The 21527-nt window shown below is 36.9% G+C and overlaps 1 protein-coding gene across 2 annotated transcripts in view; it reads left to right on the top strand.

Annotated features, from left to right (window-relative positions):
* Window positions 1-3285: 3285 nt before the first annotated feature.
* LOC108270926 (collagen alpha-6(VI) chain) overlaps window positions 3286-21527 on the top strand; it is a 39188-nt gene continuing 20946 nt past the window's right edge. The window contains exons 1-10 of one of the 2 annotated variants that reach the window (XM_017477952.3): window positions 3286-3466; window positions 7856-7943; window positions 8118-8726; window positions 12252-12836; window positions 12964-13593; window positions 15560-16180; window positions 16624-17184; window positions 17349-17906; window positions 19954-20529; window positions 20813-21394. In XM_017477952.3, coding sequence (XP_017333441.2) covers window positions 7868-7943; window positions 8118-8726; window positions 12252-12836; window positions 12964-13593; window positions 15560-16180; window positions 16624-17184; window positions 17349-17906; window positions 19954-20529; window positions 20813-21394 — 4798 coding nt within the window. In that variant the 5' untranslated portion in view covers window positions 3286-3466; window positions 7856-7867. The remainder of the gene's footprint in view (window positions 3467-7855; window positions 7944-8117; window positions 8727-12251; window positions 12837-12963; window positions 13594-15559; window positions 16181-16623; window positions 17185-17348; window positions 17907-19953; window positions 20530-20812; window positions 21395-21527) is intronic. The other variant, XM_053683345.1, reaches the window with a different exon arrangement.

The raw sequence follows: 21527 nt of genomic DNA, 5'->3' as shown, positions 1-21527 counted from the left end.
AAGAGAAAATTATCAAGAGAATTTACATGATTGCACTTATGGAACAAAGTAAAAAGCATCAACTTTACTTTTTGCTTGAGTGGTCATTCAAGCCTCTCTACAAGCAAAAATATGTTTAGCGATCTGTATATGCTCACTCAGAAACACATGAGCAGAAGACAGAAAACTACCAAAATGAACGTAAAATCTGCCATTATTCCAAATGCATTGAACTGTTGTATTGGTGGGATACAATTCTCTCCCATGTCAATTTTTAAATGAGCCGCAATCTTGAGGAGGAATCCACCATTGCTGCCTGCAGCTATATTTGTTGTTGTTGTTGTTGTTGTTGTTGTTGTTGTTTGTTTGTTTGTTTGTTTTCTACAGAGCCCTGAAAGGGCATGGTGTGTATTTTTTTTGTGATTATCGCATGCTCAAAAGATCTTATCGTGTGGGCACCAGATGGTTGCAAGGCAACATTCGTTTAGGCCTATTGCACTTTGGCTTTCTTCTTCTTGTATGCAATTCTACTTGTATGCATGCATAAGTCAGTAGGAGTGTGGTATGTGGTGATTTGAGAACATTGAAAACTTTTTTTTTAAGAAACATACACTGAAAATAAAGTCTGGAACACAATGTCTGGCTTGTTTCTCTGATGGGAATGATATACTTACATACATGACAAAAATGTAGTGAAGTAAACATTGAACATATTCTGTAAAGATAGTAGATGACAAAAAATACCCATGTAGGGGATAGTCAGCAGAGCTGTAACATTGTTTGGTTTGGAGTTCAATTACTCAACGATTTATGGACTTACATACTTCCCACATAACAGTGTGCAATAAAGTGCAAGTCTCTCTATATTGTCAGTGAATATCATACATTTTCAACGAAAAGGAGACCAGTGTTACAACTGTTTCCAATAGAGTGGCACACCTGTAACATTGTATGGTTTAGTAGTAACACTATTCACAAATGCTGTAAAATTACACATACACTAGTAAAATAATGTATACATGCACTACTTCATTAGACATTCCTTTAGGAAAACATTATTTACAAGAGAAGGTATTTACAAAAGATCATTGCATGACCATTAAGCATGTGCAGAACAGTGTCTCTGAAATTGATGACAGATGGTGCAAAGCTCATAAATATGTCATTCTCTGTCTCTCGCTCTATCTATCTATCTATCTATCTATCTATCTATGTATTATATACACATAGAGATATATATATCTATATATCTTGTGGTATATCATGATTATATATATATATATATATATATATATATATATATATATATATATATATATATATATATATATATATATATATATATATATAATCATAGTAATCGAGATTACTGTAGTATAGTATATACTGGGAAGATACTGGGTATATGGTTTCTAGGGTTTAACTATAATTCTATCATGTAAAAAGGATAATACATGCACTCTGCATCCACTGCAATTTGTTTTCATGCAAGGAAAAATTAGTACGTTTTCTTTCTTGGTTCTTTCTTTCTGTCATTTTTCACCACACTTAACACTCTGAAATTCCCTGAAGCTGGATTCTGTGTAATTATAAGAAGTGTTACAATTATACCACAAATTGCACGATTCCTCACCTTCTAGCAAACTCTGTTCTTAAACTTTGTGTAGATCTGTGTGTACACAACTGCACACATTTCAGTTTTTCAGAGAAAATGATTTCTTTATTTTTTGACCAATATATATCTCCAAGACAATTACAAGATTCCCACTGGTGTTTGTTGAGAAATGATGTAGAGAAAACGAGCTTGTTACAATTGTTCCGGCTCCTTGTGTAATTTTAATCACTCTTCATATTATATAAATCTATATGAGCATTTCCTTGACTTAAACTCCCAATTGATATATTTCTTTTCATGAATCATACACAAATGTGCATGTCTGGAGGTTGAAGACTTTCATGCTGTGCAGTTCTTTTATTTCTTACAAGATAAAATAAGTTATTCGAATAATATAATAATAATAAACTTATAATAATAAGTACTAACCGAATAATATAATCTGTGATTACAAAATGATCATTGTGTCACATATTATGCGTTATATCAGTACTGTGTAGACTTTTCTGGAGAAATTCTGTGACTTACTGCAACCTGGAGGAGTACATGAGATAAGGTTTCTGCTTTCTTCACTATCTTCTGTTGCTACAAATATCTTTCCATGACACCCCTTGACCAGGATTATTTTCCATCCATCTTCCACCGCTTACTCATTCTGCAGGGTCACAGGGAAACCTAGAGCCAATCCCAGGGAGCATCAGGCACAAGGTAGGGTATCCATCGCAGGGCACAATCACATACACACTCACACACACACACACACACACACACCCATTCATACACTATGGACACTTTAGACACACCAATCAGCCTACCATGCATGTCTTTGGACTGGGGGAGGAAACCGGAGTACCCGGAGGAAATCCCCGCAGCACGGGGAGAACATGCAAACTCCGCACACACATGGCCCCGGCGGGAATCGAACCCCGGACCCTGGAGGTGTGAGGCAAACGTGCTAACCACTAAGCCTACACTTACACCTACAACCTACCATGTCCAACCTTTAGAAGGAATGGATTATAACGGCATGCCAAGAACAGGTCATCTGTTAGAAAAACCTGAAAAATTCTTGATTATTTGAAAGCTCATTGAAGCAGGAATGTTCTTGGCCCCAAACTGATTTTCAGTCAAAATAACACCACAGACTCATCTGATGGCTATAGTTGTGTGATTTCAATCATAGAAGCGTACTTGTAATGACCAGCGTGTTGACAAAAAAAAAAACTAATTCGCAGAAGGAGGTGTCAGACTAAGGGTTGATTCACAAGATTTATGATGAAAGGCAACATTTGAGGCCCTCTATGTACCAGAATATGTTGGATGACTGCCTAAAAAAAACACTCCCTACTATCATAGACAGAAGAATGTGCTGTCTGGCTGAACAAAAGCCATGCTAAACACCATGCTGTATAAACATGCGTGTATGACATGTATGTTTAATGTTAATCTAAGCCTTTAACTGAGAGTTCAAATGAACCTTGCAGAGTAAAACTGTGAAGAAAAACCCTCATGGTGCAAAGTATTAATATTTGTTAGGGTCTCCCAGAAACATTCCATAGATGTTGTATTGATAATGGTGCATATAATTTAGCTTAAAGGGAAAAAAGGACTTGAAGTTGTGCCTGGGAAGCCTCATCCTGTGGTGTACAGAGTCAGTGTTACAGGGGAGGGAGGTGTGGCTCAAGTGCTCCCTAGGCTCCTGCTTTTCTGCCTCACATTTCTGCTTCACATTAATACACTTAATTCAAACGCGCACGGTCCGCGCCTGTGCTGTTTATACTTCTTATTTTGTAAATAACATTTAGCACAATTGACTGTGAACGACAATTTGAAGATAATTTGCTTCAATGATATCTACATCGAACTTTTGAGGTGAGCAACTTCCAAAAGCAGCTTTTGAAAAACATAGTGGTCTTTAGGTGCGGATAAGAGTGGTACGGTATGCTGTTTAATTTTAGCTTTTTAAGTAAAGCATAAAATCGGCGTGTTTATTGTATACTGTACAGTATTGTCTTTAAGATAGTAGTGAAGGAAGGCCGTGAAGAGAACTCGTGTTCTCTCTCTCTCTCTCTCTCTCTCTCTCTCTCTCTGGCCTGCAATCATTAATAGTTGAAAGTTACCCTGTATATTTCTGCAACAATTTTGAACACAAACATGGCTAGGCAGACAGTTTTGTAAAATTGTTTTACTAATAAAAAATATAATAATTAATTTTCTTAAACAGAGTTTAGGCTGAGTACACTCTCCTCACTGTACTTTTTTCTTGTCTCTTGTGTGGGACCATCATTTAAACATTTGTACCTTTAATATGCATTTTTTTTTATTTCTAACTTTAATCACCTTTAAGAATAAAGCTTTAGAGTTTAATTATGTACCTTTTTAAAAAAAAAATTATGTACAATTATGTACGTTTAATTATGTGCAATATTTTTTAAAGGAATAAAGATGCATACTAAACGTAGAAAAGATGTTCCATTTATGGTACTGACTATTAGATGAAGAAAAGCAGAATTTGGTACCTTTATTTCTAAGAGTGTATACAATTACTTATGTCATTTGTTGTCCAATGGTGTATGCATTGTCATTTATTTAATCGGTGTAACCTTGACTTAGTGTAAGATTTTTTTTCTAGGCAATCCCATTATCCTTGAAGTATATGCTAATTTACTGCTTCTATGAAAACCTCTTTTCAACTTCTGAGCTGTTCATTTCCATAAATGGTATTGTGTGTTTGACTTGTTGACGATCTATTGATGAATCGGATCAGTATCCTAAGGGAAGAAATCATTTATCAGGAAAAAAAATGGAGAATAATGTTCTTAATGAAGCACGGACACAGCAAGCATAAAATGTTATTTAATTCATTATAAGGTACAGTAAGATTTTGATAAACGATATAAGCCATACATGAAAATAAGAACAAATAAGAACCATAACGGGTCATAATACTGCAAACTTTGCCTGAGATCTTTGGGAGTCAGAAGAGTCAACTATTACTTGTTAGTTGAGCCAAATGCTCTGATTCAGTGAAGAGGACCAGAATTTGCTAGTTATCCAGTCCTGTTTTTTTTTTTTTACTGGTGAAGTGCAAGTTCCATAATCCATACCTTTCCCTTTAAAGAAAGCCTGATAACATTGTACCATTTCTTCACTTAAAAGGAGTCTGTACTTTTGTTTGTAGTAAATGATTGCAGTGTTTCTTGAGTCTTTAAGAGATTAGGATGTTTACTTAAAAGGCTGTAAACTAAACAGTTTCATCTTGATAGACCACATTTGCACTGATATAGCAATGCCATGCATCTGTGCAGGAAGTGTATAGTTTGCTCATTTAGCAACCTAAAATATTTATTTTTTTCTAAAACAATCTGGTTGTACAAACAGAACTGGCTGTTAGTGAGGGTTTAAAGAGTTTTTTAAAGGATTAGAATGTAAAATATAGTTTTTTTGCCCCGTCCCAACTTTTTTTTTAGAAGTGTTGCGGCCATTAAATTCAAAATTACCTTCTTTTTTGTTCTTAAAATGGTACATTTACTCAGTTTAAACATTTGATATGTTTTCTATGTTCTATTGTGAATAACATATGGGTTTATTAGATTTGCAAAACATTGCATTTTGTTTTTCGTTTCATTTTACACAACATCCCAACTTTTTTGGAATTGGGGCTGTAAGAAAAAAACATACAAATCAAATATCATGTCCTCTGTCTTTCCTTTCAATGGTTCACAAGGTTGCTCCATTTGTCTTTAACTTCTTGTTTTTTGGTCATACACTCTAGTTCACTGTACTGAACAGGACATACTGCAAATTAGCACCCTTATAAGTAGAATGGGTTTGAATTCTCTCCCTCTGCACTGATAAACATAATAAGGCATAATTATGAACTTCCTTAGGATTTTTATTTGGTTTTATAGGGAGTGACAGGAAGCAGGGATCCGGCTCATGACATGCTGTTGTTAATGTGATAGAGTTACTGAATTTTCAGAGAAAAAATATGGATATAGTTGTGCATGCTGCATTACATCACTTGCACTCACTCTGTTCACTACTCAGCAGTATATGGACTGTTGCATTGCAATGATTCTGCTCAACTATTTAAAATGTAAAATCTTGTAAAACTTTGTGAACAAATTATTAATCTACACTTGTAAACCTGCTTATTTCTACATTAGAATAGGAGACAATGTGACCTCAGTAACAGTGGCATGGCTCCAGACAGATGACACATGGTATCAGACAGACTGTATTGAACATATCAGAAACTGCTGGTCTCATGGGATTTTCACACACAGCAGTCTAGAGTTCACATAGAATGGCGCAAAAGTGAAAAAAATAAATAAATAAATTTAAAATCGAGTGGGCAGAAACGCCTTGTTGATGAGAGAGGCCAGAGGAGAATGGTCAGACTGGCTTGAGCTAACAGAAAATCTATGGTAACTCAAATAACCACGCTTTACAACCATGGTGAGCAGAAAAGCATATCAGAACACAAAACACATAAGTCCTTGAGGCAGATGGGGTACACCAGCAGGAGACCACGTCGGTTTTCACTCCTGTCAGCCAAGAACCGGAGTCTGAGGCTATGGTGGGCACAGAGTCACCGAAACTGGTCAAGGGAAGATAATAATAACATCCATTCCGAGGCAAGGTTCAACATGTTGTACATTCTAAGATGCTTTACTAGTCACTTGTAAAAACAGTTATTTGAGTTACTATAGTCTTCTTATCTCCCCTCTAACCTCACTCATCAACAAGAACAATTGCTCATTGGATTTATTTGTTTTTGCACCATTCTGTGTAAACTCTAGGGACTGTTGTGCATGAATATCCCAGGAGATCAGTAGTTTCTGAAACACTCATACCAGTCTGTCTGGTACCAACAATCATGCCATGATCAAAGTCACAGAGATTAAATTTTTCCCCATTCTGGTGTTTGAGTTGAACATTAACGGAAGCTCTTCACCTATATCTGCATGATTTTATACATTGTGCTGCTTCCACATGATTGGCTGATTCAGTAAATACATGAATATGCAGGTGTACAGATGTTCCTAATAAAGTGGCTGGTGAGTGCACATTGCGTTGTGCTTTGTCTGTATCTTCCCACTTTTTCATAAAAACATCTGTTCTTAAAGATAGTCATTTATAGATATTTTAATTAAGAAAGGAATTTGAAGCAGAAAGGCCAAAGTGATGTCAGTGATTTTGGAGACAGCCATGTATATAAGGACGACGAACATCTGTAGCTTAACATCATCACATGCTCATTGAATAGAATAGAATAGGACAATTGAGTGTTTCTGTTCTTTACACATCAAACCCTTTCCCAGACGACCCAGAAAGAGTTGATTAAGACCTGGCTTGTGTCCTACTAAAACATACTCCACGGGCTGCTCCCCTCAATTCACAACCATACTAGAAGGTTTTGTATACTGCATCTGTGGTAGAAAAAGGCACCATATAGAAATATTAATTACAATCTAACATGGTTTTGCCTGTTCTTGGTATCGATAAGAGAACTTTAATTTAACAACTGAAGAGGACAAGGTGGATTCATTTTTTAAAAAATGACCTTTTTTTGTAAGTAACATGATCAGCCCTTTGATGGTTTTACATTTTTTTAGTCTAGATTTTTTATAGATTTTTTAATAGATTTTTTGCCTTGAAATCAAATTTAACAGTAGCTTCAAAGAAAGGACAAGGCTTTGAAGACTGTGGGCCAGAACCACTGTTTACTGGAATGTTTACTGGAACATATATTGCCAGAATTCTATCAAATATAAATAATATTTATTGAGCTGTGAGCTCTCTGCAATGTGAGACGTGTGCTCCAATGCTTGACTTTGTGGTTGCTTGCATCCTCGGGGTTATCTTTGGAACGTACAAGCAATTTAATTTACCACAGGCCAGGTTTTTCCCACAGTCCCCAGATCACATAGATGTCTATTTGTTAGTTTAGCTAAAAAAAATAAAAAAAAAAGATGCTGTTTTCAAATAACATAACAGAATATGACCTAGTTTCAGATATGCACTGTGATAGAATATTAGACATCATATGTTTGTAATTTTTGGCTTTTGAGTGGTGTCTACTACCCTCACACTGTCTCAGATGTAAAGAAGTATGTATTAATTTCCAACTTGCCAGACATTCAGTGTGAATTATGTTTCATGTTAGCAATTTTGCTCAATGTACATACTGACTGTCTTGACATACTTTGTAAATTATAGGAATATATTTGTTATTATTCTTAATTTCCCCTTTAGATCACTGAGGCCATGGGAAAAATAAAAGGACTGCTGCCACTCTTTATTTTAGCATCGTGTTTCTTTGTGAACAGTGCACAGAAAACAGGTATGTATAGTTCACACAAGTGATTAGCATGCCATTTTAATTTAATTAATGGAATAATTTAAAGAGGAAACAGATGAAGAAAAGTTGTTGTTTACTGGACCTGAACAGTGCAAATGGATGTTATTAACAAAACAGTCATACTGTACAAGTGACCTGGACTTTTTCCTTTGCCAGTATGCACACAGGAAGCATTAGCTGATATTGTCTTCCTGGTGGATGGGTCTTGGAGTATTGGCACAGAAAACTTCCAGAAGATCCGTGACTTTCTTCTCACTTTGGTGAACAGTTTCGATGTGAGCCCTAACAAGGTTCAAATCGGCTTGGTGCAGTACAGCAATTCACCACATAGTGAATTCTACTTTAACAGCTTTGAAACCAAGCAAAAGATTCTTGACTACATTACAAATCTCCCATACCGAGGAGGTGGCACCAAGACTGGATTAGGTTTAAACTTCTTGCTAAAGCAGCACTTTGTGAAAGAAGCAGGAAGTCGTGCTAAAGATGGGGTGCCTCAAATTGCAGTGGTTATCACAGATGGACAGTCACAAGACAATGTGGAACCACATGCGCAGGACCTGAAACACCAGGGAATCATACTTTATGCCATTGGTATTAAAGATGCTGATATGGAGCAGCTGAAGGAAATTGCCACTAAGCCACATGACCAACACATCTACAGTGTGTCTGATTTCACAGCTTTGCAAGGAATCTCCCAGAGTTTCATCCAGGTGCTTTGTACAACAGTAGAGGAAGCCAAACGTCTAGTGTCTCAGGTGCCACAAGGTAAAGTAGAACTTTGATTTGCTTTATGTTTACCTTATTACTTGATAGTCAGTGACTACGTTTACATGCACATCAGATTACGTTTAAGGTCTATATATTTAGGTTGCAGCCATATTCCGAATATCATGTTTACATGTGTACAGGCATCGGAATATTCCTGTATACATCGTTGTTGTAAGTATGCCTGAGTTGCCATTCCTAAATACCTAGACTGTAGCTACACATCTGCACCCACAATTCCTTGTGAACTGAGCATGCGCATGTATCTCCTTTCAGTGGATTTTCGGAATATGCTGATTACATGCAACAACTTTCTGATTAAAAAAGGCATATTCCAGAGCTGGGAATCAGAATTTGAGGAATCAGAATATTGTCTTAATCTGAATCAGGCAATTGGATTGTGGCTTTACATGACTCAATACTAATCAAAATACTGACAAATTCCGAATAATATCGTAATATTGATATGCATGTAACGTAGCCAGTTTCTCACAGATAGACAAACCATTAGTAGGTCAGGGATGGATGTGTGCTTTGAAATGAGTGGAATTTAAGGATGTGGCAAATATTACAAAACAACCAAAATGAAATTAAAAAAAATATTTACTGATATATTGTTGACAACAACTGTAATTTTTAATCTCTAATCAAGATTAATTTCTAATTAATCATTAATCATTGACATAAGAATGATTGGGGTTACCACAGTTATGTTCTTTCAAGAAGTTTATTTATCTTTATTCAGGAATTGCTTCATTCAAGTTTCATTAATGTTTAATATACATTCAGTGTTTTGTACAATTTCTGGACATATGGCTGATACAGTTGTTTTACAGAAGCATTATTTAGGCCAGTGATTAGAGGTTAACTTACCTTTCTAGTATATGGGTGCAAACTGAAATTATATAGGCTTTTAACCATATGAGAAACTGTAAATACAAGTGTCTTACAGTAACAAACCTTGACCCTCATGGTGGAGTAACCACTGATCTAACTGAATTAAATTGATTTACAATTCTAAATATCTTAGGCATCCACCATTTTATTTTGTGGAAATGTATCTCTTACTAGAGACCTCATTTTAATAATTGTAAGAGGTACTAATTCTAATCTATTGAGCACTGGTCAGTAATGAAAACATGGCTGAAAGAGCAATATGTCACCAAACTGGCAACAAGAAATTAATATGCATTGTGTTTTGTTTTTGGTCACATTCCGCCATTTGAAAATCTGTTGTGTGGCTCGTAAAAAAAATATTTCCGCTGAGCGAGGATGCATATGGATGTTTGTGCTTGCTCACAAGACAGTAAGTCCTGTAATACAGCAAACCTGCCAATCCCAAGAGGAATAATTCATAGTCTTGCCCTCTGTCTGTGTATGTGTGTGGAGGTGGTGGAGTAAATGCAGGAAACAGTAAAAAACATACAGTACCATTTTCATCATAATATTTTTACAAACTGCTTGTGTTTGTTCCTGGTCTAAATTTTTGGTCATTTTTCTCTTTCAGCAGGGACATATAGTGCCATTTTTGACCATTTTTCACCTAAAAATTTAATTTGCATCCCTAATTAATACAGTTAACTAATGTTAACTATATACGTGTCTAATCTGAGCTAATGCGAGCATACATTGATAGATTTTATTTTACATTAATAAACTCAAAACATTCTCCAGTTACCAAGATCAATCATTTTATGTTGACAGGGTCATCAGCTGTTTCTATTTTGAAAAAAATAAGACTGAAATCTAGCATACTCTGATGTTAAAATACAAAGCCCCTATGCAAAATGCATAAAGGTTGGTAGGACTGATGCATTCATTTAATATATGTTTTTTTGTGTGTTTTACATCACACCCTTCACTAGGATTCTCCTGCAATTTCTGCCCAACAGTTTTAATTCCTTTTTCTTATATGCACCCTTATCGCTCACTCTGCAATACGTTACATTTCCAAATAATACATTAATAATAAGCCAAAAATATTGGGGGAGTTTCACATCATCTAAGCTTTTCTCAATGTAATTGGGTGCAATAGAATATACACATGTAGGCATAAAACCTAAAATACTACTTCCCATTTATTCCTTAGTCAAACCACAAGTGCCAAATAATCTTTTTTTGTTTTGTTTTACTCTACTTCATTCAACAATAGCTTCACATTATAAGAAAGCTGACTTTTTTTTTATTTTTATTTATTTTATTTTTTTAAGATCTTTTAACATGCTCCATGTCATTATCAAAATGTAAGACCACAAGCAGCCTTCTTTGTTTTTTTCTTTTTAAGGGAAATTGTTTAACATATATGCCGATTTGTGGGCATTTCTTTATTAAAATGAGTGTGGCCTTGGATGAGCAGAGGAGTTTAGAACATGTGGGATTTATCAACTGCTACCATGTACAGCTGTGCATACACAGTTGTGATAAATGCTGATTTCATTATACGTATAATATGCGGTTCTTACTCACAAATTTAGAACTAGTTCTATACACACTTTGATAAATGAGACCCCTGGTGGTTCCAGACTTGCTCTATTTCAAAACAATTGAACCCTCTGTGTTCCTGGGAACATTAAAAGAATGTTTTTATACCCAGGCCCAGATCTATGTCTGGACACAATTAGATAACATGGGTATGTGCCTTTTAAAACAATGTCCAATCAATTGAATTAGCCCCAGGTGAACTCAAGTCACAATCTAGAGACTCTCAAGATAATCAGATAAAACAGGATACACCTGGGCTCAGTTTGGAGTGTTTTAACCAAGGGTCTGAATACTTAACTAAATGAGATTTTTTTTTTTTACTTTTGGGGAATTTTTTTTTTTTCACTTTTCATTATGGATTACAGTGTGTAACCAAAAAAAGTAAATCAAATAAATTTTAAATTAAATATATAATACAATAAAGTGTGCAAAAAAGTGAAGGGGACTACTTTCCTAAATCGACTGCACATTAGTTGTTCTCTTCTTTTACACATCGATTAGCCAATGAGGCATCTGCTACTGCCTGTGAAAATAAAAGAACACCTTCTTTTAGCATATAAGCAGTGAGGAAAGTAGAAAATGTTACATTAATAACAAAATTAATAAAAATTCAATCAAATGTGTCATGCACTACTATAATGCTAAATGTCGACTTGCAATTTTGCTGTGGCACATGCCATTTAGTCCATTGAGTTCTCCTGAAATTGTGACCAAAGGTACACATTATGCAACTGAGTGTGGCCACCACAATGCATTCCACTAATCACGGTATGCCTACACATATACCATGTGCAACCAATAAAGTGCTCACCCTGTTGTCTAGACATCATGGCATTCTTGACAATGCCATCTGTGGCCAGGAGCAAAACTGGCCAGCTCTCTGGGTGGGAAAGTTGGCATACACTCTCCCCTGTCAAACACAGCAACACTAACAAAGTGTGGGTGTCTTGTGATATGTTTAAATAAATAAACTGTTTAAATAATTAAATTATAAAATTCATGACCTAAACAATGTGTGTTGTATTCTTGTGTTTTTATTTCTAGGGTGCAAGGCTAATTTGGCTGACATTGTGTTCCTTGTGGATAGCTCTGGTAGCATTGGTGATGCAGACTTCCTGAGGGTGAAGCAGTTCCTGCACACCTTCATAGAGGGTCTTGATATTAAGCCTAATAAATTTAGAGTAGGAGTGGCACAGTTTAGTAATGATCCTCAGCAAGAATTCCTGTTGGCGGCGTATACAGGCAAGAATGACCTGCTGGAGAAGGTAGACAAACTCACCTACCTAAAAGGAGGCACTGAAACCGGAAAAGCTCTCAGCTTTATTCTAAATAATTACTTCACAAAAGCAGCTGGCAGTCGGATCGATCAAAATGTGCCTCAGATTGCTGTGGTGATCACAGACGGTGGTTCCACTGATGAGATGAAGATTCCAGCCATGGAGCTACGGAGAAAGGGGGTGTTAATCTTCGCCATTGGGGTTGGTGCAGCCAGCATTACAGACCTGCAGTCCATTGCTAACAAACCATATCAGCGTTTTGTACTGAGTTTCACTGACTACGAGGAGCTGCTGAAAGCAAGGACCAGCGCAGTAGACAAAGTATGTATTTCTGTGGAGGCCCAGCAGCAAGGTAATGTTGTACGCACCTATTCAAATATACCTTCCCAATCATTATACACTTTAATAATATATTATAATATTGCAGTACACTACTACTGAAACCAGTTATTTCACTGTTATACTGTTATCTCTTTCAGCTCTGGCTCCAAAGTTTGCAGATGTGTTTGTGTTGGTTGACAGCTCAATTGAACAGACCCAAAAGGTCATCCAGTTGCTAACTCGCCTAACTAACCAACTTAATTTGGGGAGTACACCCAATCAGATGGCTTTGGCTCAGTTTGGTGAAGAGGTCTCAGTGGAATTTCGTTTTGATGCGTACAAAACTAAAACTGAAGCACTTGCACTTATCCACAAATTCAAACCCAGAGGTACTGGGCAGCGCAAACTTGGAAAGGCGATGGATTATGTGCGAACTCACCTCCTCAACACTGAAGCAGGCAGCCGAATTGCTCAGGGCAATAAGCAGTACCTGTTGGTGATAAGCAAAGGAGAATCAGATGACAATATACTTAGAGCAGTACGTGCATTAAAGAATGAGGAAGTGACTCTTGTCAATTTTGACTTCAGCAAAGAACTAACAGAACACACCCTAGAGTTTTCACCTGCTGCACCTGGAGCATTTGGTCCACGTGGTGTTCCTCCACAGAGCATACCTGGCTCACAGGGTGTTCCTTTTGTCTATGGTGCAAAAAACAAAAATGCCTTAGAAATATCACAAGATGTGAAGACTCTCATGGAAACTAAGGAAACGGTCAAAGTAACTGGAGGTCAGTTTGTCTTTATTTTTAAAAATGACAAAATATTTGGATGAGATGAAAATTACAGATAAAATTACATCTCAATTAAAGTTATGGTGTAAACTGCTATTTTCTATAGAATACAGTTTACTTTTCCAAAATTAATCAATGTTCATCCTATAGCACTTTAGAAAATGTTGAAATGTGAAATTGTCAGATACATTTTTCACCACTGTTAATGAAATTCTTTAGACTATACACACACATAGGAGGTAGCACATTACAATCCCTAGTGTAAAATTAGACTATTTACGCTTAGGGATTTGGACATAAACTAATTAAGTAGTATCAGCTGAGCAAGAGGGCTGTTGTACTAAATATCACCTTTGAATATATCTGTCTGTGGTTTCAATGTAACAAACTATTGCTATAATTGGACATTTATGTAGCAAACACAGACAAGCAGAGTAATGGGCCATTCCATCTCAAGTGGTCCAATGCAGGGTGCTTGAACCATTTTTTTAATGATTACCTCTAGGTATTGGCATTGCAAAACCACCAGGTTTTTAAAAATATATATTTTACTTGGTTTAACTATGCCAACCATCTTTGTGTCGTGGCACATAACAAATTTTTGTTATACAGCTGTTTAAGGAAACCTCAATATCTCGTCTCAGGATGGATCTTAGAACAAAAACTGATCTCAGGGTTCTTCGAATCTGGACCTTGAGGTCCACTGTCCTGCAGAGTTTAACTCCAACCCTAATCAAACACACCTGAACAAACTAACCAAGGTCTTCAGGATTGATAGAAAATTACAGACAGGTAAGTTTGAAGGTTAGAGCTAAATTCTGCAGATGTGAAGAACCCTGTTATACATCATGCTTCCCTGTTGCCATAGAACTCGATGACAAGCATAAGCTATTGTATATCAATCATAAACATAATTACTGTAAAATACTGTTCATTTTTATTATTTTTTAGGCTTATATTACATCTGTTCATTTCTCAAAATGCATGAATAAAGTAGGTTTTTCCCCAGATTTCTACTAGCCCTAGCTCTATTTCTAAAAAAATTTTTTACAGCAGAATGCTACTATAGAGGTTTGTGTCTGGTCCCCCACCAGAGATATTCAACATGAAAGTGAGGAGAATTTTTTTTTCAATTGCACTTTCTCACCCCCATATTAAAGACTCAAACCTGAAATGTTCTGCATGCACACTATACTTACCTAGATACCCCCCCCCCCAAAAAAAAAATAAAAATTTAGACTGAGACTCGAACTCTTCCCATTATAATTTATCCCTAAAAGTGAAACTGTGAACACTCTTGAACATTATATTTGCACTTAAGTTCTGTCATGAATGTGCAAAATGTTTATATATGTACCATGTAATGTGCTCTAGAGATCAGTTTTTGTTCCAAGTAGCTAGGACCATCTTGAGCCAAGATATTGAGGTTTCCATAAACAGCTGTATAACCCAAATTTGTTCTATGCATGACACAAAGATGGCCATCACAGTTAAACCAAGTAAAATTTAACATTGGTTTTGCAATGACAATACATGTAAAACAGGTAATTACTCAAAAATAATTTAGAAAAATTAAAATTGGTTAAGAAACCAACGTTTTTTTTGTAATTATTGGACCCCTTGAGATGGAATGACCCTAATACAAATAGTGAAATGTCCCAGTGCAGAAATGTATCAGCACTCATGGAATGCCACTTCTCCCAATCAAATTAATTCATTCAGAACTAGCTGTTGTATAAACATAAATAAATGCAGCAAGTCAATTCCACACTAAGGATTTTGCTGTGACCCTGTGTTTGGAAAGAACAGGAAGTAGGAAGTCTATACCTCTGTTTGGTAACTGACCATATATATATATATATATATATATATATATATATATATATATATATATATATATATATATATACAAATATGTATGTGTGTGTGTGTGTGTGTGTGTGTTGCTCTTTTTGCATCACAGACTGCAAGTCAGCTCCATTGGCTGATATAGTGTTTATTGTGGATGTGTCGGACAGCATCACTGTTTCAAACTTCAGGCTGGTCCGTGACTTTCTCCACCGCATGATTAATGGATTGCAGATTGATGGCTCAGACAGCGTGCGGGTGGGAATGGTGCTGTACAGTGACACACCCACAGATGAATTCTACCTAAACACTTTTGATGACAAAGAAGATATCCTGCAGTACATTAAACTTTTGCCCTTTAGGGGTGGGAAATCTAGTACTAGCAAGGCCCTTAAGTTTGCAAGAGAGAAACTCTTCACCAAGGAAACAGGCAGCCGACATGCCTTAGGAGTGCAGCAGATTGCTGTGGTCATAACAGAGGGGGACTCATTGGATAATGTGACATATCAGGCTATGCAGCTAAGGCGCAGTGGAGTCCAGGTCTATGCCTTGGGAGTTACGAAAGATAATGTGGAACAGCTGAAAGAAATTGCATCTTATCCTTCCAATAGGTTTGTGTTCAGTGTGGAGAGCTTTGCTAAGCTTAATACAATGGAAAAAATACTGAGGAAGACTCTGTGTAACAATGTTGTCCGTTCAACGGTTGACAAGTCTGTTAGATACACTTTAAAGCAAGGTAAGACATTGTACCTTCACTCTGATAAATCATAACAGTTTAGCTAATTTGCAATCCACTGTACTCAGAACTCAGAAAGTGTCAAGTCAATTTTCCTTGGTTCTAATCCAAACAAATTTCAGTGCTTCAGCTCAGAAAAATATGGATGCCCAGAGCAAGGTCACTCATGGCTAGTCTCTGTCACAATGGTCACATTAGTAAAATTGGGCTGAAAACAATGGAATTATGGCACAAATCTTAGAAAGATGTTAAAACACGTTTTCACAACTCAAAAGCAATATATAAATTCATGTTTTATGAAGTAGAAAATGATGTAAGGTGAAATCTGGAATCAATCACTTCTGCATGTCAGAGGTCAGGTTGTGTTACAAGTACAATGGATTGCAGTATTATCACAAGAGTTAAGCTTAGCTGCTGGGATTCATTTTGAATTGCAATTTTAGGATGTATCCAGACAGAAGAAGCAGACATCTATTTCCTAATTGACCATTCTGGGAGTATTTATCCATCAGACTTTCAGGACATGAAAAAGTTCATTCTTGAGTTTCTGCTCATGTTTATTATTGGACCAAAACAGGTCCGTGTGGGTGTGGTGAAATTTGCAAGTAACCCAACACTAGAGTTTAGACTGAATGAGTATAATGACAGAGCCTCTCTTGAAAGAGCTGTGGACAGCATTCTGCAGATAGGTGGAGGCACACAGACAGGACAGGCTTTGACTTTCATGAGCCCACTCTTTAAGGAGGCTGAAAAGACTCGTGGCACTAAGGTTCAAGAGATTCTCATTGTCATTACTGATGGAAAGTCCCAGGATGAAGTGAAAGAGCCAGCAGCACAGCTGAGAGCACAGGGGGTGACCATTTATGCCATTGGAGTGAAAGATGCAAATGAGCAGGAGCTCCTTGAGATAGCAGCTGACCCAAAGAGGATGTACTTTGTCACCAACTTTGATGCACTGAAACCCCTCAAGAATGAAATCGTTACTGATATTTGTTCAGATGAGGGTAAGGGTGTCAAATGTGCATTTAATCATAATTTTTTCAAAAACATTTCAGCCTTTCAATAAATGCATAAATATACAATATATATTGTTTTATTTAGAATGTTAATTAAAAAAAAATTGCCTTTCTGGATTATATTGACTATCAAGTATTTCTCTATTTCATAGCCTGCAAGGACATGTTGGCAGATATCATCTTTTTGGTTGATGGTTCAGGGAGCATTGACCCTGAGGACTTCTCAAAGATGAAGAAATTCATGAATACCATAATTTCTAAGTCTGTAATTGGCAAGGATAGTGTACGGGTCGGAGTAGTGCAGTTCAGCTCAGACTCAAATGCTGAATTTCCCCTAAAAGAATTTTCTGACAAGCTCCAGATACAGCAGGAGATAAATAAAATGCAGCAGCTGGGCGGTGGCACTATGACTGGGGCTGCACTGAGTACTTTATCAGAGTACTTTGATCCACCAGAAGGGGGTCGTCCCGGCACTCCACAGATCCTTATTGTGATCACGGATGGTGAATCTCAGGATGCCGTTGCTGAGCCTGCACAAGCCCTCAGAAACAAGGGCATTACAATATACTCCATAGGAGTACTTAATGCTAACAGCACACAACTGCGAGAGATCAGCGGAACTCAGGACAATGTTTATCTGGAAAGAGATTTTGATTCACTGGACTTCCTACATAAAGATATCTTACTTAAGATCTGCACTTCTGTTGATGGTGAGCCATACAAATATAATTTTTTAATTTTTTATATAATTTCAGTAAAAGTGAAAGTAAACAGCAATTTTGGTACACACTTGTGACACACAATGAACATTCTTTCACAACTTTTATTTAATTTGTGTAACTAACTAATTAACAAACCAAATTGAATTTTACTTTTTAGGAAGAAGGGTTTCTCAGTAGCTCTTTAGATTCTTAGTCACGTTTCAAGGTTGGAGTTCGGAAGCAATTTCAAAATAGTTTATTAAATGAACAACAAAACAAAGACACTAAGACAACTTGACATAATACTGTGGCAAAACTAAACATAAACTAACAAGATCAAGAAACATGGTAACATAGAACACAGAAGTCTAAGACAAACGAAAGATAGAGAAACAGTGCAGACAATGGCTATATATAAGTGTGCTCATTAACATAAACGTGAATTAGGTGCAGGTGGTCATGTGACATGTAGTGCAGTGCAGTGGCTGATGGTAACTGTAGTCCACTGTTACCTCCTTGATATATGACACTTAACAAGTCTAGCTTTCTAAAAGTGATACTGCATAGAACCTACGGGAATAGGAACAAACTGAAATAGGGTTCTAGATGGAACATTTTTCTGAGAGTGTGGATATATTTTAGTTGCCTATGGGGAGAACATACACTGATCAGCTATAACGTTAAAACCACCTGCCTAATATTGAGTTGGTCCCCGTTGCCTAATGTTGTGTAGGTCCCACCAGAACAGCTCTGGCCCATCGAAGCACAGACTCCACAAGACCTCTAAAGGTGTTCTTTGGTATCTGAACTCTTTGTTCCTCAAACCATTGCTGAACAATTTTTGCAGTGTGGCAGGGTGCATTATCCTGCTGAAAGACGCCACTGCCATTAGGGAATACTGTTGCCATGAAGGTGTGTACTTGGTCTGCAACAGTGTTTAGGTAGGTGGTATGTGTCAAAGTAACATCAACATGAATGCCAGAGCCCAAGGTTCCCAGCAGAACATTGCCCAGAGCATCACACTTTCTCTGCCAGCTTCCCAGGTAAGCTGTGTACATGCACCCAGCTGTCCACATGATATAAAAAAAATTGTGATTCATCAGACCAGGCCACCTTCTTCCATTGCTCCATGGTCCAGTTCTGATGCTCACGTCCCATTGTAGGCTCTTTTGGCAGTGGACAGGGGTCAGGGGTGTGTTCTGACACCTTTCTATCATAGCCAGCATTAACTTTTACAGCAATTTGTGCTACGTTAGCTCTTCTGTGGAATTAGACCAGACAGGCTAGCCTTCGCTCCCCATGCACATCAATGAGCCTTGGGCGCCAATAACTCTGTTGTTAATTCACCATTTGTCTTTCTTTGGACACTTTTTGCAGGTACTAACCACTGCATACTGGAAATACCCCACATGACCTTCCATTTTGTAGATGATCTGACACAGTCATCTAGTCATCACAATTTTCTCCCTTCAAGTTGATAAAAGTCGATCAGATCCTTAGGAGTGCCCATTTTTCTTGCTTCCAACACATGAACTTCAAGAGCTGACTTGCTGCCTAATATATCCCACCCACTGGCTGGTGCCATTGTAATGAAATAATCAATGTTATTCACTTCACCTTTCACTAGTTTAAATGCTATGGCTGATCTGTGTATAGGCCATGGTAAAATAAAAGCAATGTTTGTTTAGTCATCATACAGCCTTAAAAGGAAACAGTAGAGATAAAAGACTGACAATGGCCTGTTAGTCACAGACACAGCAAAACAGCACAATTTTTAGAACTGGGAGCATGTGATATTTGGTTCTGTTTATTGTTCTACGGACAAGAGTAGAGCTCTGACATTTATATTCCTTGTAAACCATGATATATTTTATCTTTCTTTCTTGTTCATATATAGGTATACTGAATATAATAAATAGCTATATACAGTATAATAACCACATGTTATAGTATGGTAAGAGAAATGATATCTAGTCAGTTTGACAGATGACAGATTTATTTAAATGTTCTACTTATAAATTTTGTCCTGATTTTGCATGGTTCTTTTTTTTTTTAGATTGCCAGAAATCACAGGTAGCAGATGTTGTCTTCTTAGTGGATGATTCCAGCAGCATTACCCATGATGGCTTTAACAGTATGAAGTTTTTCATGAACTCAGTGGTGAACACTACACAGGTTGGAAAAGACAGTGTCCGTTTTGGTACTATTCTTTACTCAGACACCCCTCAGACCAAATTTCCTCTTAATCAGTACTATAGTAAACGAGAAGTGCGGGATGCTATAAGTAATCTAAAGCATCTTGGTGGGAACACATACACAGCCAAGGCACTACTTTACTCACTGGACTACTTTAGTGGAGCCAATGGTGGGAGAGGTGCAAAAGGTGTCCCACAGATGCTGTTTGTCATCACGGACGGTGAGGCCACAGACTCATATGATTTACCCGAAGCTGCTAATAAGCTTCAAAAATATGGAGTTAATGTTTATGGCATTGGAGTGGCCAATGCAAAAACAAGCGAGTTAGAAACCATAACAAAAGACAAAAACAAGGTTTTCCTGGTTGATGACTTTGAAGCATTAAAGGCCCTGCAACAAAACATTTCCAGTGTAATCTGCAACAACACAAAACCAGGTAATTGCATAATATTACCATATCAGCACTGAAAAATAAGACTTTAAGTTTTAAGTTTCTATTTTAACTGTGTAAGGTTAACTGAAACAAAATAGCACACATATTTAAGCAGCAGCTGTTGCTAGATGCTGCTACTCAAGTCTGAATAATTTCAAATGTTTGAAAACAACCAGAATATATATATAATACAGAGTACCATATGCATGATTTGTCATATAGAGTACCAAATTCCAGTAACACATTAAATAACATCTGAATTAAGTCTGACTTCACTGTTTTTCAGAGTGTCAGAAAGAGGCAGCTGATTTGGTCATTTTGATTGACGGGTCTGAAAGTATTAAACAGATGGCTTGGAAGACCATGATCAATTTTATGCTTAGCCTCATTGACAATCTTCGCATCAAACAAGACCTCTTTAGAGTTGGTGTTGCTCAGTTTAGTTCAAACTACAGAAAGGAATTTTACTTAAATGCATATGATGATGAAGGGGATGTGAAGAGGGCCATTCAGACCATCATGCAAATGAAAGATGGAACAAACATTGGAGCTGCTTTGAATCAAGTTCAAGAGTTCTTCCACAGCAGTAAAGGGAGCCGCATTCAGGATGGAATTTCACAGAACCTGTTGTTGATCACTGATGGAGAATCAAATGATGACGTCAGTGATGCAGCTGATAAATTGAGAGGCAGGGGGATTGAGATGTTTGTGATTGGAATAGGTGACATCTCAGTCCCACAACTCAACTACATTGCTGGGTCACCTGACAGGGTGTTTTTTGTGGACAATTTTGACCACCTCAAATTAAATAGAACAACACAGGAGGTGATCAATAGCATTTGTAGTCAACCACAAAAGCAAAAAGAGGGTGAGTACAGAAGGCAAACATTGTTAATATAACTGAATATAAAGGTGGTGGCATTTGAATATCATTAAGACTCATATTTGTTGATTACGTGATGAAACTTCATATAAGCTTTTGACATCAAACACATACAGCC

This window comes from Ictalurus punctatus, chromosome 1, assembly GCF_001660625.3.
Source record: "Ictalurus punctatus breed USDA103 chromosome 1, Coco_2.0, whole genome shotgun sequence".
Classification (NCBI taxonomy): domain Eukaryota; kingdom Metazoa; phylum Chordata; class Actinopteri; order Siluriformes; family Ictaluridae; genus Ictalurus; species Ictalurus punctatus.
This window is presented reverse-complemented; position numbering and strand designations above follow the sequence as displayed.